General features: G+C 43.0%; 1 protein-coding gene across 26 annotated transcripts in view; it reads right to left on the minus strand.

Moving 5' to 3' along the window:
- Nucleotides 1–16,069, minus strand: part of Rbfox2 (RNA binding fox-1 homolog 2) — a 264,663-nt gene that overhangs the window by 171,565 nt on the left and 77,029 nt on the right. For all 26 annotated transcript variants that reach the window (XR_013046494.1, XM_076556283.1, XM_076556290.1 and 23 more), the window contains exon 2: nt 6,851–6,901. Coding sequence is in view for 24 of the 26 variants with exons in the window: in XM_076556283.1 (XP_076412398.1) it covers nt 6,851–6,901 (51 nt within the window). In the remaining 2 variants the exon portion in view is untranslated. The remainder of the gene's footprint in view (nt 1–6,850; nt 6,902–16,069) is intronic.

The following is a 16,069-nucleotide window of genomic DNA, read 5'->3' on the forward strand; positions in this document are numbered from 1 at the left end:
TTAGAACACACAGGGAAGCTATCTCAAAAAAAAAAAAAAAAAAAAAAATTAACAGACACTGGACGTTTTGTGAAGCCAGATTATGAAACAATTTAGTAGCATTTCTATCAGTAGATCAATATGCACATAAAATGCCTTGACCTCCTACTGAAAGACTAAAGAGTAAACACGTTTGTTTAAATTAAAGTACAATACTCTGAGTTAAAACAAAAGTTTAAAACTGCTCCCACTTTAACCAAATGTTTAGTTAACCTGGGTGGCCTGCTAGTCCTCATCACACTACAAGAACAAGCTGTTTAATCGCAGCTAAGATGAGCCTTCATCCCATGCCACCCAGTTGGTCTGAGGCTGTATCAGTACGATTGTCAACATCTCTTTCCACATTCAAAAGTGCCCCAACTTGAACAACAGATTAATATAGTCACCTTAATAATAGCAGATACATAAAGTTGTGACACTCAGAAGTGACAAAGGACCATCAGCCTTAGGATTCCTCATGTACTTTCAAGGTTTCCAGACAGCCAACTCCAAATCAATAATCTTAGCAAATCAGTGAGGTTTTTATAGAAAACTAAACTCTTTTCTAATTGGATTACCATTCCTAAATCCCTCTATACAAGAATTCATGCAATTATCTTCCCATTTAAAAATACAAGCCCATAAAGTCTCATTTTTACTATACCTGGGTACATGTAAGCACATGCATGACAATTTATAGCTAGTATTCCACCAGAATTAGATGCTAAGACCCTGCTGCTGAAACTGTACACTATGGCCGGAGGACATAGAGTACTCAGGCTGGGGTTGAGATGGGAGCATCCTCTGCTGGCCAGCCTGCACAGTGCCAGGAGCTGCTGCTGCTCAGGTGCTGTGGAGACTGTCAAAGCTCTCCTCAGCGATAGCTAGTGTTGTAAGATGTGCCCACTGGTGTGCAGAGGAGGCGTGACTTTTATGAGGATAACCAACCAACCACATTCAGACTGGAATCAAATCTACTCTACAAGAAGGAATTCATGCCCGGGGTTATAAATCTAGTCAAAAGCCTGTTGAGGGTGGTATGGAGTCATAGGTTCTAGTAGAGACGTTCCAACTGTTGTTTTTCCTGAATGGACCTGCTATCAAGTTGCTACCTAAACAAATATGCTTATCCCTATAGATAAGTGCTGATGACAGCTTTGATCAGAGGAATCCCTCCCCTTTGGTCAATGTTAACACATACATAACTGGTCAAAATGCTGAAAGTAAGTGGTCATGTAGCATTCAGCCTTAATGAGACATCTATGTCATCCCCTCCAAGACATCACCAAGAAGGCAGAAACAATGAAAGAACCAAGAATGGGGTGGAGCATTACAAAATGCTATCTTCTGAGTATGTCATGTTTGTGGCACTCTTGAACTCACAGAAGCTGTAATTATCTGCACAAGATTGGGCCATCAACATTCATTATGGAGCAGGATGAAACTCAAGAGGTTCATCTATCCCTAAGAATGTTTCTTTTAGGGAAGGGGCCTTTTCCCCCCAGTGATATAGCAATGTTACTATAAATAACCTCTCACCTTGCACTTCTAAAAGCTGTCTTAATAAAACCCATTAAGTCACAGGTTGGAGAATAAAGCAGAAGAGGGGGGACAAACTGGGAAGAGGAAAGGGTCAGTAAAAGCAATAAGAGGAGGACAAAAAAGAGCAACAGGAGCATAAACACGATCAATATACTATATACATGCAAGAAAGTGTCATTTTAAAACTCATTATTATGCATAACCAATATATGCTAATAAAAACATTTTTTAAAAGGCAGTACCTAAGACTCTTTTTAAAAGAATTTATTTTTTATTTTATGTGCATTGGTGTTTATCTGCGTATATGTCTGTGTGAAGGTGTCAGATCCCCTGGAACTGGAGTTACAGACAGTTGTGAGCTGCCATATCAGTGCTGAGAATTGAACCTGGGTCCTCTGGAAGAGCCTCTTAACCACTGAGCCATCTCTCCAGCCCCCAGTAGCTAAGATTCTCAACCACTAAACGGCATTACCAGCCTAAAATCCTGCATGGCTTTGATAAATACTTAGAGATGTTTGAGCTGATTCTACATCTGTGAAACTGGAACAATGTTTGCCTTCTCCACTTTTACAGAATGAGCACACTGGCAAGTGCCAGTGTGGGTTTGGGAACTTTATGAATGAATGGACTACTGTCATTGCTCAGGAAAAAGGACTAAGCCAACCTTGCTTAAGAAACCCAAAGCAAGGCTAGAGAGATTGTTGAGAGCACTGGCTGCTCTTGCAGAGGACTTGGTTTGGTTCCCAGCACCCACAGGGGAGCTCACAACCATCAATAACTCCAGGTCCAGTGGATTAGAGCCCATTTCTAGCCTCCATGGACACCAGGCACACATACATGCACATACATGCATGCAAAATCTTAAACCAACAGCAACAAAAATACCTTGGCAGGATGTAATGATACACACCTTTAATCCCAGCACTCAGGAGCGGAGAGGCAGGCAGATCTCTGAGAGTTGCAAGTGGGCCTGGTCTATAGAGCGAGATCCAGGACAGCCAGGGCTACATAGAAAACAAAACCCCACCAAAAAGGAAGACAACGAAATCTCTACCAGTAGATGAGCTCTCCTCTGCTTTTCTTCCTAGGTTTTTAACATAACTGTGTCTTATGTGTAACATGATGAACGTGTTACAGATACAGTGCAATGCTGGTCCGCTAAGTTGATACTGAACTGAAAGATCTCAACTAAACATCACAAAGTCTAGGAAATCTCTAAATGGAAGTAAAAATGTGAGTGAGTGAGTGAGTGAGTGAGTGAGTGAGTGAGTGAGTGAGTGAGTGAGTGAGTGAGTGAGTGAGTGAGTGTAAATCATCTTCTCCACTTTGAAGGGAAGGACCACAAGCACAAAAGAAGTATAAGATCTGATTAAGTACTGACTAAAACTGCAGCCTTGGGGAAGGCATTTTACCTTTCCAAAGTGAACACTTGCCTGTTTATTTTAAGAGAAGTCTGGGGAGATGAAATGAGAATCTCTGATGACAGCATTCTACAACAATCAGAAGAGCATTAGATGCTGATGAAAGCCTTGGGTAGAAATAGTTCCTACATGTTTAGAATGGAATCCCAAAAGAATAAGGAAAGCAAATAAAGGCTCACAATTAAAATTCACCCCATCACCCTACCTCTACCACAGTTCCTGGATTTGCTAAGACAAATTCACACTGGGGAGCTGTAAAGGTCACAAGTTCAGTTCCTGCCCAGCATAGCCTGCTCAGTGACCAGTGTTTCACACTGATAAATGCCTCCCAAATCTCAAAGCACCAAGTGAGAGTTCACAAGGTTAGAGGCATTAATTAGCAGCACTTATTTGGATTCTGTATTCATCAAATACAACAAGCAGCTATTCAATACTTGCATATTTGCACTCTTCTAAGATCCCTAACTCAAAGAACCAGCCACAGTACAAAACAAAGCCCAAGAAAATAAACTAAAATAAACCTTTCACCAACAGACTGTGCCTCAAGTAAAATCAGCAGCTTTGCCCCACGGCAAACGGTCTGCACCAGCCTACAGACAGTAGCACAAGTAATGAGCACACAGTTACACAACAGCTCCGTGCTGCAAAAGAAGAGAAACGAAGGACTGTGGGGTAGAGACGCTGCTGTATGAGCTTTAACAATTTCTCACTAAGTCCCTTTGCTTAGCTCATTGATCTGCAATCCCCACAGGAACACAAAACTGGACAGGATTCTTTCAGAGCCTTCAAATTGAGAAGTCTATTTCCCCACAGGTACATCAATTAACCTACCTTCTGATCCCCAAACAGGCAATATTTTATAAATAATGAACTATGTGTGTTACTGTTTAAGACTAGATTAAGAGACTGGGCATGATCTCTTATATGTTAGCACCCTGGATGAAAAGCAAAAGACAATACAGAGAAAAACCCCTCCTTGTAAAGCAGCCCCTAACACTACCATTCCCTCTCTGCATGATGGAACCACCTATAGTGATTTCTAACATTAGAACCACTAAGCCCAACCCGTGACCTGCTCAGTCAGAATCTGCAGGGCTCATCTCCAGTCACCAGCATTTTCTTTCTGATGCACGGCCAAGATATAGAACTATAGAAGGTCATAAACACCACAGCCAGGTGGCAAACCTACACTAAAAAGAAAAACATACACACACTCTACATTCTCTTTAGATTTGGGGTCAGTGACCATATCTTTCAATAAAAGAGCTCATCTTCTATTTCAACAGTAAGGATCCCACTGGGAGATGAACCCTGAGAAGAACAACTCTTCCTCTGTCCTTCCTATCTTACCTGTGGGCACTCTGACATCAACCTAGCAAAAATGCAAACACCGGGCAAATATTCTTCAATGCAGAAGGCAACCATGCAGGGGACTATTGATTATCCTAGTTGGTGAGATTTGCTTCAGCAACTCTGATGAGATTCAGTTACCTTCTAGAACAGGGAACTACTCAATCTTTCACTTAGCACTGACATTCCATGTGTTCCTTAGATAAGTGTAACCTGGGTGGCTTTTTGGGATAACCCTATAAAAAACCATGAGTAAACCTTTGACAGTATCAGAAACTGCCCTTTCAAACTTCCTTAAAAATGTCAATATCCTGCCAACAAGATGAAGTTAGTTCACAACATTTCTCTAAGGGATGATCTTATGGTCCTACCTTACCCCGTTCCAGTCTCATCTGCTCAAATCTTTAAATACCAGAACGACACTGAATATTTTACACACCGGCTGCACTGAGGCTGAGGGTTTACACACCGGCTGTACTGAGGCTGAGGGTTTACACACCGGCTGCAGTGAGGCTGAGGGTTTACACACCGGCTGCAGTGAGGCTGAGGGTTTACACACCGGCTGCACTGAGGCTGAGGGTTTACACACCGGCTGCACTGAGGCTGAGGGTTTACACACCGGCTGTACTGAGGCTGAGGGTTTACACACCGGCTGTACTGAGGCTGAGGGTTTACACACCGGCTGTACTGAGGCTGAGGGTTTACACACCGGCTGCAGTGAGGCTGAGGGTTTACACACCGGCTGCACTGAGGCTGAGGGTTTACACACCGGCTGCACTGAGGCTGAGGGTTTACACACCGGCTGTACTGAGGCTGAGGGTTTACACACCGGCTGCACTGAGGCTGAGGGTTTACACACCGGCTGCACTGAGGCTGAGGGTTTACACACCGGCTGCACTGAGGCTGAGGGTTTACACACCGGCTGCACTGAGGCTGAGGGTTTACACACCGGCTGCACTGAGGCTGAGGGTTTACACACCGGCTGCACTGAGGCTGAGGGTTTACACACCGGCTGCACTGAGGCTGAGGGTTTACACACCGGCTGCAGTGAGGCTGAGGGTTTACACACCGGCTGCACTGAGGCTGAGGGTTTACACACCGGCTGCACTGAGGCTGAGGGTTTACACACCGGCTGCAGTGAGGCTGAGGGTTTACACACCGGCTGTACTGAGGCTGAGGGTTTACACACCGGCTGCAGTGAGGCTGAGGGTTTACACACCGGCTGTACTGAGGCTGAGGGTTTACACACCGGCTGCAGTGAGGCTGAGGGTTTACACACCGGCTGCAGTGAGGCTGAGGGTTTACACACCGGCTGCAGTGAGGCTGAGGGTTTACACACCGGCTGTACTGAGGCTGAGGGTTTACACACCGGCTGCAGTGAGGCTGAGGGTTTACACACCGGCTGTACTGAGGCTGAGGGTTTACACACCGGCTGCAGTGAGGCTGAGGGTTTACACACCGGCTGCAGTGAGGCTGAGGGTTTACACACCGGCTGCACTGAGGCTGAGGGTTTACACACCGGCTGCAGTGAGGCTGAGGGTTTACACACCGGCTGTACTGAGGCTGTCTTATAGAAAGCACTCCAGCCCAGGCTGCCATAGAGGTTATAACCAATAAACCAACAATAAAGGCAACAGAAACTGCTTTCTCTCAAGTAAGGCTTCCCTTATTAAAACCCACCCAACTAAGAACACTCCAGGGAGAAGAATGGAATTGTCTTGCTGCAGATTATTGCAAAGATTCAAGTCATCTGGGCTGGAGAGATGGCTCAGCAGTTAAGAGCACTGGCTGCTCTTCCAGAGGTCCTGAGTTCAATTCCCAGCAACCACATGGTGGCTCACAACCATCTATAATGAAATTTGGCTCCCTCTTCTGGCCTGTAAGCATACATGCAGGCAGAAAATTGTATATATAATAAATAAATAAATCTAAAAAAATAATAATAATTAAAAGAAAAAAGATTCAAGTAATCTGTGAACAGAAGCCAAATGATAGAAAATAAAAAGACAAGTCCAGTATTAAGAAGTAGGAGGTGCCGGGCGTTGGTGGCGCACGCCTTTAATCCCAGCACTCGGGAGGCAGAGGCAGGCGGATCTTTGTGAGTTCGAGGCCAGCCTGGGCTACCAAGTGAGTTCCAGGAAAGGCGCAAAGCTACACAGAGAAACCCTGTCTCGAAAAACCAAAAAAAAAAAAAACAAACAAACAAAAAAAAAAAAAAAAAAAAAAAGAAGTAGGAGGTATCAGGAAAACCAGGCCAAAAAATTACACAGCCTAGAAATCAAAAGCAGGTATTATGGCTAAGAGATTGTTCCTCCTATAAGACCCATAATTTAAATAACATAATTATAATAACTTTAGTATTAAGAAATGTATTTAACTCATAACCTCTAAAAGCAAATTCATTGGTGAAACAAACTATATTACCTTCCAAAATAATTATTTCAGGAAAAGCCACCATTTCTGTCTTAATGCATCCTTTCAAAACACACGTAACAGAATTAGACATAGCGGACACCCACCTGGCTGTCCCGTGCTGGGAATCCATGATAACCCGGGGTCAGCGGCTCGTTCTAAGACAAAGAGAAAAATAATAATCAAACTTTAAGAGAAAAGAAAATGTTAAGAATCAAAATCATTCAAACTAACCAAATATGAATTTCTGTCCAAGTTACGAAAATTGGCCATTTCAGTACTCTACCTGCCTACTACACACACACTCCCCAGTTAAGCCTTACAATGCCATACACACACACACACACACACACACACACACACACACACACACACACACACACACACACACTACAGACAAATCCTAGTTTCCTCTTTATGAAGACAAACTGTTTCCTTCATGGTGTACCTCAAGCAGAGTACTACTGAGAAGACACAGGGAGAATAATTCCTAACCTCATTCATCCCTGGAGTTGGAGCAGACCCAGAAGCTGACAGAAGGAGAACCAGAGATCCACACATTTCCATGTGTACTCACCTTGTCGAGAAATGCTTTCTAACCTGGAAAGTTTCAGTTCATCCTATCAGTTCTTTTAAACACAGATAACTTCCACTTCGCTCACAATTTTTAGTAATTTCTTCCCGTACAGTGTTTGTCTGATTTCCTAAACATCTCCACTGCTTCTGAGACATTATGGCTGAAATAGATTTCTCACAAAATAAAATTTTTTAAATTATTGGAGCTGGTCAGGTGTCTCAGCAGGTAAGAGTACATGCCACCAAGCCTGATGACCTGAGTTCCACAGAATGGAAGCAGAAAATTGACTCCTGCAAGCACCCCACCCCCCAAAAATAAAAATAAAATTGTTGAAAAATTAGAAGGAAAAGGAAGGAAGGAAGGAAGGAAGGAAGGAAGGAAGGAAGGAAGGAAGGAAGGAAGGAAGGAAGGAAGGAAGGAAGGAAGGAAGGAAGGAAGGGAAGGAAGGAAGGAAGGAGGGAAGGGAAGGGAAGGGAAGGGAAGGGAAGGGAAGGGAAGGGAAGGGAAGGGAAGGGAAGGGAAGGGAAGGGAAGGAAGGAAGGAAGGAAGGAAGGAAGGAAGGAAGGAAGGAAGGAAGGAAGGAAGGAAGGAAGGAAGGAAGGAAGGAAGGAAGAAAGAAATTCCACTTCGCTTCAAGGCTTCCATATCACTTAATCATCTGTGGACTGAAGTGAGTCCTAGCGTGCATATATGTTAGTATTACTTAAATTACTTGCACAGTTCACTTTCCATGTTACTATTTTAATTTCTTCCTTTAAAAAATTCATCATATTTAGTGTGTTTCATCTTCACACCAAACAATTAAATCAAGATCCATGAGGACAGAAGTGCTAGCCAACAAAAGTTATGCAGCTAATTCAGTCCCACAACCCACGGCCTAAGCATCCACTTGGGGCTCGCTGGACCAACTTGATCATTCAAGCAACAGACACTGAACACTGAAATTCCAGAGTAATGTTAGATGACTGAAGACATGAGAAAGTTGAGTAAAACGATATCCTTATATCCCGGGAAACTTTAGGAGACAACAGTGCATACACAAAGGAGTAATGACAGCATATAACTTCTTTTCGTTTCTAAGAGCTCAATGCAGCTACTTAAAGAGCCCCACGCTCTTCCAGGCACTTGGATTTTCATTCATACTGAAGAGAAGAAGCAAGAATTTTCCCTGATGGGGCTTCATGGGAAGAGAATAAATTTTCCACTTAATGGCAGAGACATTAAAGATGTAATTACATTCAAAAGCATCGATATTTATGCATATACAGTCAAAGTATGCACTCACTTCAAAAATATGAGGCAGAGTCAACTTAAGCTTATACAGGACCACTGTACCTTGTCCATCACGCTGTTCTCTCCCAAGATCTAGCACAATGACTAACACATGGTAGACACCTAAAACAATATTTAAGCAAAGAGATGGAATTGGTTTTACATAAGCTAAAAATTCTAATCTAAGTTATTTTCTGTACCTAAATTTCTGTTGGACACTTAAATATCTGTAGTCTCAAAACAAAACAAAACAACAACCACTAGTCATTATTAGAGATAACTGCCTTAAAAAATTATAGATACCGGCCGGGCGGTGGTGGCGCACGCCTTTAATCCCAGCACTCGGGAGGCAGAGCTAGGCGGATCTCTGTGAGTTCGAGGCCAGCCTGGGCTACCAAGTGAGCTCCAGGAAAGGCGCAAAGCTACGCAGAGAAACCCTGTCTCGAAAAACCAAAAAAAAAAAAAAAAAAAAAAATTATAGATACCAAAAAACAAAAATCTTGAAAGAAAAGAGCTGAAGAGCAGGATCTTGAAGTTGACTATTCAAAGCTCTAACAATCAGGACAATGGGACACTGGCATGTCTGTTTCTGTCTAAGGATGAACTATCCTCTCCCCACATCCATTTCTTTCTGTGTATGTGTGCTGCTGGGAAGTTAATCCAGGGTCTTAGATGTACTAGACACACACTCTACCTCTGAGCTATGTCCCCAGCCCTTTTATATTTATTTAAATAAAAGCCTTTGGATGGGATGAAAACTAGATATGTAGTCAATAAAGTATAACTGAGAATTGAGCAAATAAACAAAAGCCTCACAATTATAACCAATTAATGTTTTTAAAGGACGCCAAGAAAGCCAAAGGCAGGAAGACTAGTCTTTTTAAGAAAAACTTTGATAAGACGATTGGATAGCCCCGTGCCAAAGAAATTAAAGTTCTGTGCTATGTATTAAATTAACTCCAGCCGGGCGATGGTGGTGCACGCCTTTAATCCCAGCACTTAGGAGGCAGAGGCAGGCGGATCTTTGTGAGTTCGAGGCCAGCCTGGTCTCCAAAGCAAATTCTAGGAAAGGCGCAAAGCTACACAGAGAAACCCTGTCTCGAAAACAAACAAACAAACAAACAAAAAACTCCAGATAGACTGGCCTGAAACTGAAACTTAAAAAGGAAATCTTCAGTACCTTTGGATAAACAGCACTTTCTCCACTACACCACCAAAAGCATGGAAGATCAGAAAGTGAGACCAATTAAACACCACTAAAAGTTACAACATTTGTCCTTCAAAGACCACCAGGAAAAAAGGTAATCCACACAATGGAGAACATCTGCAAGTCATAGTTGCAAAGGAGAAGTGTGCAAAGTATAGACAGCACTCTTACAACTCAACAATGAAAGAAAAAATAAAATAAGAGTTTGAACAGTCAGTTCTCCTAAAGACACGCAGATGGCAGGTAAGAAAAGTGCATGCACGGAGGCTCAGTCTCACGAGCCACTGACACAGCCCAACCACACAGACAACACACCGTGGGGTAGTTCCAATCAAGACTTGACAGCACCAAGTGTTGAGGATGGGGAAAAAAAAAAAAATCAAGATTCTGTACACCACTGGTGAAAATGGAAAGTCATCTTATAACTTGTAGTCCCCCAAAAGGTTAAACACAGGCTAGAGAGATGGAGAGATGACTCTGTGGTTAAGAACACAGACTGCTCTTGTAAAGGACCTGAGCTTCATTCCCAGCACCTAAGTCAGAAGCTCATAACTGCCTATAACTCCAGCTTTGATGATACCTGTAGCACCTGTGGTCCCCTGCACTCACATGTACATACTCACCACACATACATACACACACACACACACACACACACACACACACACACACACACACACACACACAAATAAAACAAGAAAAAGTTAAACACGCTGTTATCGCAGGACTCCAATTCCGTAACAGGGAACACAGCCAAGGAAACAAAAACACATGTCCAATCCAATCGACTGGGACATAAATGGTCAGAGCAGATAATTCCAAAGGACCCAGAGAGCAAAACAGTGAACAACAGAATAATTAAAGAAATGAGATACTAAGTGTGGATGAATTTTGAAAATAGCACAGTAAGTGAAAAAAGACCAAAGAGAAAATGGCCACAAATGTCAACATTCTAGTTACAGGAAATGTCCAAACCTGACAAAAACACAGTAATAGAAAATAGATGAGTGGTTTCAGAGGCAACAGAGTACAAATGAGCAGTAACACTAATAGGTTTTATTTGGGGGTGATGAAACTGCTCAGAATTGGGTATTGGTGATAGATGTACATACAGCTCAGTCATTATACTGGTGAAAAAACACCAATCCTTTGAAAAGGTGAAATTGATAGTGTAGGAACACCTTAGTCAATCTCTTACTTTAAAATAATCATAGTTAGGGGCCAGCAAGATGGCTCAGCTGGTGAGGGTGCCTGCCACCAAGCCTGAAGACCTGAGTTCAGACCCACAGCATAGAAGTCTAGAACTGACTCCCGGAAGTTGTCCTCTGACCTCCACACATGCACTGTGGCATGTATTTGTTTGTACATACAAAATGTATGTACATGTCTAAGCACATACATTTTTAAAATTAAAAGATGAGAAAATAAAAACAGTAATAGTTAAAAGCAATGTTGCCTCTCCCTCACACTAGCAGTCACAGGAGAGACATATAACTTAGGTTACTTATAAAAGGGGAGAGAGAAGGGGGCAGGGCAGGATACGGCAGGGAAGGACAGAAGACAAGACAGGAGAGGACAGAGAACATGGCTTCTGAAGTCCACACGCACTTTACTTGTTCTGGATTCACAGATTTATCTCCACACCATTCCCTTACAGTGATGACGACAAAGAAAACACTCAGATCATGGGCAGTCTCTGCAGTATAACTCCAGGATGGGGAGAAGAGGAAGAGAACAAAGCAAAGAAGAGATGATACAGGAATGTGTCAGGGTGTATGTATTTCCTATCTTTGGGAGAACTGCTGACCTTAGCCTGCAGAACCCAGTACTCCAGGGACCTGTTCTACCCTTTCTGCGGGTTCTCATCTCAAGGACCATTCCATATTACCCTTTAACTATAAAAATTTCAACATTTTCTCAAAGAGGTTATATGACTAAGAAAGTAGTCAAAGCTGCATAGCTTGGTCTCTTTGTAAGGCTCCTAGCAGTGAGATCAGGACCTGTCCCTGGTGCTTAGTTGGCTTCTGGGAACCTGTTCCCCATGCTGGATTACCTCACCCAGCATTGACACAAAGGAAGGGGCTCAGTCCTGCCTCAACTTGATGTGCCATGCTATGTTCAAGCCCATGGGAGGCCTGCCCCTTTCTGAATGAAGCTGGAGGAGGAGTGGATGGGGAGCAGGGTAGATGGGAAGGGGGGAGAGGAAACTGCGGTCAGTATGTAAAATCAACAACAACAAAAAATGTTATTTAAATAAAACAAAAAAAGATAGTCAAAAAGTCCAAGTGCTTGCTAACAAGGACCCATTCCACCTCCAAACAACATATACATCCTGTGTCCTGACATCCTAGAAACCAACAACACAGAAAACTCTGTTGAGAGAGAGAGAGAGAGAGAGAGAGAGAGAGAGAGAGAGAGAGAGAGAGAGAGAGAGAGATATCATGATCCTAGAAGCCAGTATCGTCAAAAACACCAGAAGCAAAGACTGAGCAACATCACTACTTGCTGTACAACAAGGCCAAAAGTTACTGGGAACTCTTCTGGGAGTTGCAGAGCCATGCCTCCGAGTAGTCCGAACTAAATGAAAAAGTATGGCTTTCCTTTTCAATTTTACTGTGTAGACACCCGCCTCTCTACATTAACTTCTTATGGCTTTGGATTTTCTAAATACGGATCTTTGCGCTATGTATTTTCTAGCAACTTGCTCAATATAGTGGGACTCATTTCCACAGCACTAATTCCACTCATTCTGAATGCTGCTCTATTAGTACTGTATCCTTATAAATGCCAACAGGTATTACCATCCTACTTTCTTGCTGATGAATACTGAAATTCCTCTTGGTTATACTCTGTGTTTACTAACCACACAGCCTGTGGACATCCTTTTAGAGTTGAGACACCACTTCCCATTCATGCATGCAACAAGAAGTAAAATGAGACTATTACAACTGTCAAGAAGATGCACAAACAGGGATCATCATGCCTGAGGTAGGAAATAAGTATGCAGAGGTCACTGGCAGGCAATGGGACAAAATTACCTAGTGGAACCCCATCATTCTCTCTACTCTAGAGAATCACCAGTACATGTGCTCAGGAAGCATGTATGCAGATTGTCAGTGTTGTCAATCACAGGACAAACCTAGGAGGAACTTCAGTTTCCCTCACCATGGGGGCATTTCATCATTTATGTGATTTCAACATCCTATGTGCACATTTAAAAATCAAGGAAAATCTCTAAGAATGATCTAAAAGCATATAATTTGGCTGGCATGGCATGCACTTCATTCACTTAAGATACCTTACTGTTGAGTTTTTAATCAGTACAAACCAACAAGGGGTGGAATTATAAAGTTAAAAGCTTAGATAGAAACCAGGTATATAAAAGCAGGGCATGGTCACATGAACCTATAAAACCCAGCACTGACGAAATGGGGCAGGAGGACCAAGAATTCCAAGTCCATCCTTGGTGACAGTGATCCAAGCCAGTCCGGGCTACATGAGATTCTGTCTGAAAAACCCATTAACTAATTAAATATATACACATAGAAGAAGTATAATCACGCCAGGCGGTTGTGGCACATGCCTTTAAGCCCAGCACTTGGGAGGCAGAGGCAGGCAGATCTCTGAGTTTCAAGGTCAGCCTGGTCTACAAATCAAGTTTCAAGACAGCCAAGACTATTACACAGAAAAACCCTGTCTCAAAAAAACAAAACAAAACAAAACAAAACAAAACAAAAAAAAAAAAAAGAGGAAGAGGAGACTCACTACCACAGAAATGCTTCTTAGCTACAGAGGTCAGCAATTAAACCTGTGTGGACATGTGAAAAGGCAACAGAAGGTCCCTAAGTAACTGCCAAGTAGAGCAAAACCACAATGGATGTGGTTTGTGCTGGTGGACACTGAGAAGTGACACAGCAAGACAAACGCTACCCGCTTCCCTCCCTTCCCTGACACACCTATGGATGGAAGATCAGCGGAGCAGAAGAACCTTCCGTTATGGAGCAAGAATGAACCTGGCAACAGCTGTGTGACAATCCAGGCACCAGTGTCCTTGGTACTGACGGTGCAGTCCTGATGATTGCAAGGTAACGTGGGTAGAGCTGTTTAGAACCACAGGACTTTTTTTGAAAGAGGGAGGGGGCACAATAGCCTAATACCCCTAGTTTTTTATTAGAACAATCAATCAATCAATCTGACAGACTGGTGCATGCTGAACGACAACAGTACAGGGTTGTTTGTTTGTTTGTTTGCAGTAGTGGTCAGTTTCTGCCCTCATTCCAAAGATGGGGGACCCAGCCAGGGCCCCATGCATGCCAAGCAAGAGCTCTACCATACTCTGTTCCTTACACAATAGTTTTTAAAGCCACTCTTAAAAAACTGCTTTGTGAAAATTATCAGTGTCATCTCTGAATTAGCTAATATATGTACAAAAACACCAGCAAATATATTAAAAAATACCTTTGTCAAGAATACTGAATGGGAGGTAGGTGAAACAACTGTAAGTACAACTAGGGGATGCTGAGAACACTTAATGCTGAGCATCAAAGGTCCTTCTTCTGGTTCACAATTACAGTTGTGAGGCGGACCCCAAGCAGCAGTCCATACAGCACTAAAGCTAAGTCTCCCAGGAGCCTAGGGGGACACCACACTGCCCATCCTCCTGCCTTATGTACATATCATGCTGTACCAATCTAAAGCTTTATCATGCAAGCATGTCATCCTGGCCAGTATCACTGATGAAGGCTGGCTGGGAATAGAAGCAGAAATAATAAATATACGATGAAATAAGCTAATCAATGAAAAAAGTTCAAGAACTATCCCACTGTTAGGGCTCAAGTTGTCCAGATATCCAGAAATGAGCACACACTGGACTATAGGAGGATTTCTAGTGGTTAGAGAAAAGCTAGCATTCCTCAGGAACTTGTGAAACTGGTTCCCAGCTACCAAAAGGAGTCATTTCCCTTACTTCTGGAAGGGATGCATGGTTCCCCTGACATATACTTGTGGCTGCATACAAAAGCCTATTCCAAAGCTCTCTTAGTCCCTTGTTATAGTCAAAGCCCCCACTCAGCTACCCTGTCCCTTCCCTCCCAACAACTACTCCCTGTCCTTATAATCCCCTATTCTCTCCTATCCTGCACTCTCTCTCTTATTCTCTCTCTCTCCTATCCTGCACTCTCTCTCTCTCTTATTCTCTCTCTCTCTCCTATCCTGCACTCTCTCTCTTATTCTCTATCTCCGGCTATAGTCTCCTCTGCTCTCCCACTTCCCTAGCACTGGCCATGTCCAGTCTGATTCCCTTACTCTCTTCTCTGGACTCTTCCAGAGACCTCTAAGTTCTTCCCTCCCTCCCTCCCTCCCTCCCTCCCTCCCTCTCTCTCCCATATCTACAACAAAACCTTCCCAAATAATGGAGTGGTCATGTCAGCAATTTCCTTACTGCCCCCTCCCCAACACATCTGGTGAGAAAACCCAGGAGAGGTACAAATGGACACAGTTAACATCACTGCTTTTTATTTTGTATCTAACAAAATCAAACCAATTTCACAAAATGGAAGAGGAAGGATACTATGAATAAAATAAAATCTGTGCCTTAGGAGAAAGCAAACAAAGGAAGGTAGCAACTGACCTCTTCTCTACCAACCACAAACTCTGGCTGTCCAATGATTTAATCTCTGTTTGAAATGAATTTATTGACTTGCATACATTTGGAACAATGGAAGGAGAAATGATTTTTGCCACATGGACTGGGGGCAATTCTTTGGGATATTTCATTACCTTAATCACTGCAAGTTGCTCTTTTTCAAGTATTGGCTCTAGTTTAAACAGAGAAAGAAGTAAATACCATAGGCACTGAGCATGAGCCTAAGCTGCACATGAATCCCAGCAACAAACACCTCTAACTCACGAAGAGAGGCTGCTAAGCAATCATGGTATCACTCTGCTTCCAAACCACAGGGTTCAAAGTACTTAGAGATAAGATGAAGGCTCTAAGGGTGTAGACCTGGTAGGTCTAGCAATGCTCCCAGTCCAACGTTCAATTGCTAACTGTTAAAGCCATTACATTATGAGCTTTCTTGACATTACAAAATACAGCTCACTGCAGCTCCTGGTCACAATGGATGACAGTTCTTTGTTACACTTACACACACCCTGATCTTGCTGATTTTACTACTTGTTTGCTTTAATTAGAAATACCCAGCCTGGCGGTGGTGGCGCACGCCTTTAATCCCAGCACTCGGGAGGCAGAGCCAGGCGGATCTCTGTGAG

This window comes from Peromyscus maniculatus, chromosome 20 (genome assembly GCF_049852395.1).
Source record: "Peromyscus maniculatus bairdii isolate BWxNUB_F1_BW_parent chromosome 20, HU_Pman_BW_mat_3.1, whole genome shotgun sequence".
NCBI classification, from domain to species: Eukaryota; Metazoa; Chordata; class Mammalia; order Rodentia; family Cricetidae; genus Peromyscus; species Peromyscus maniculatus.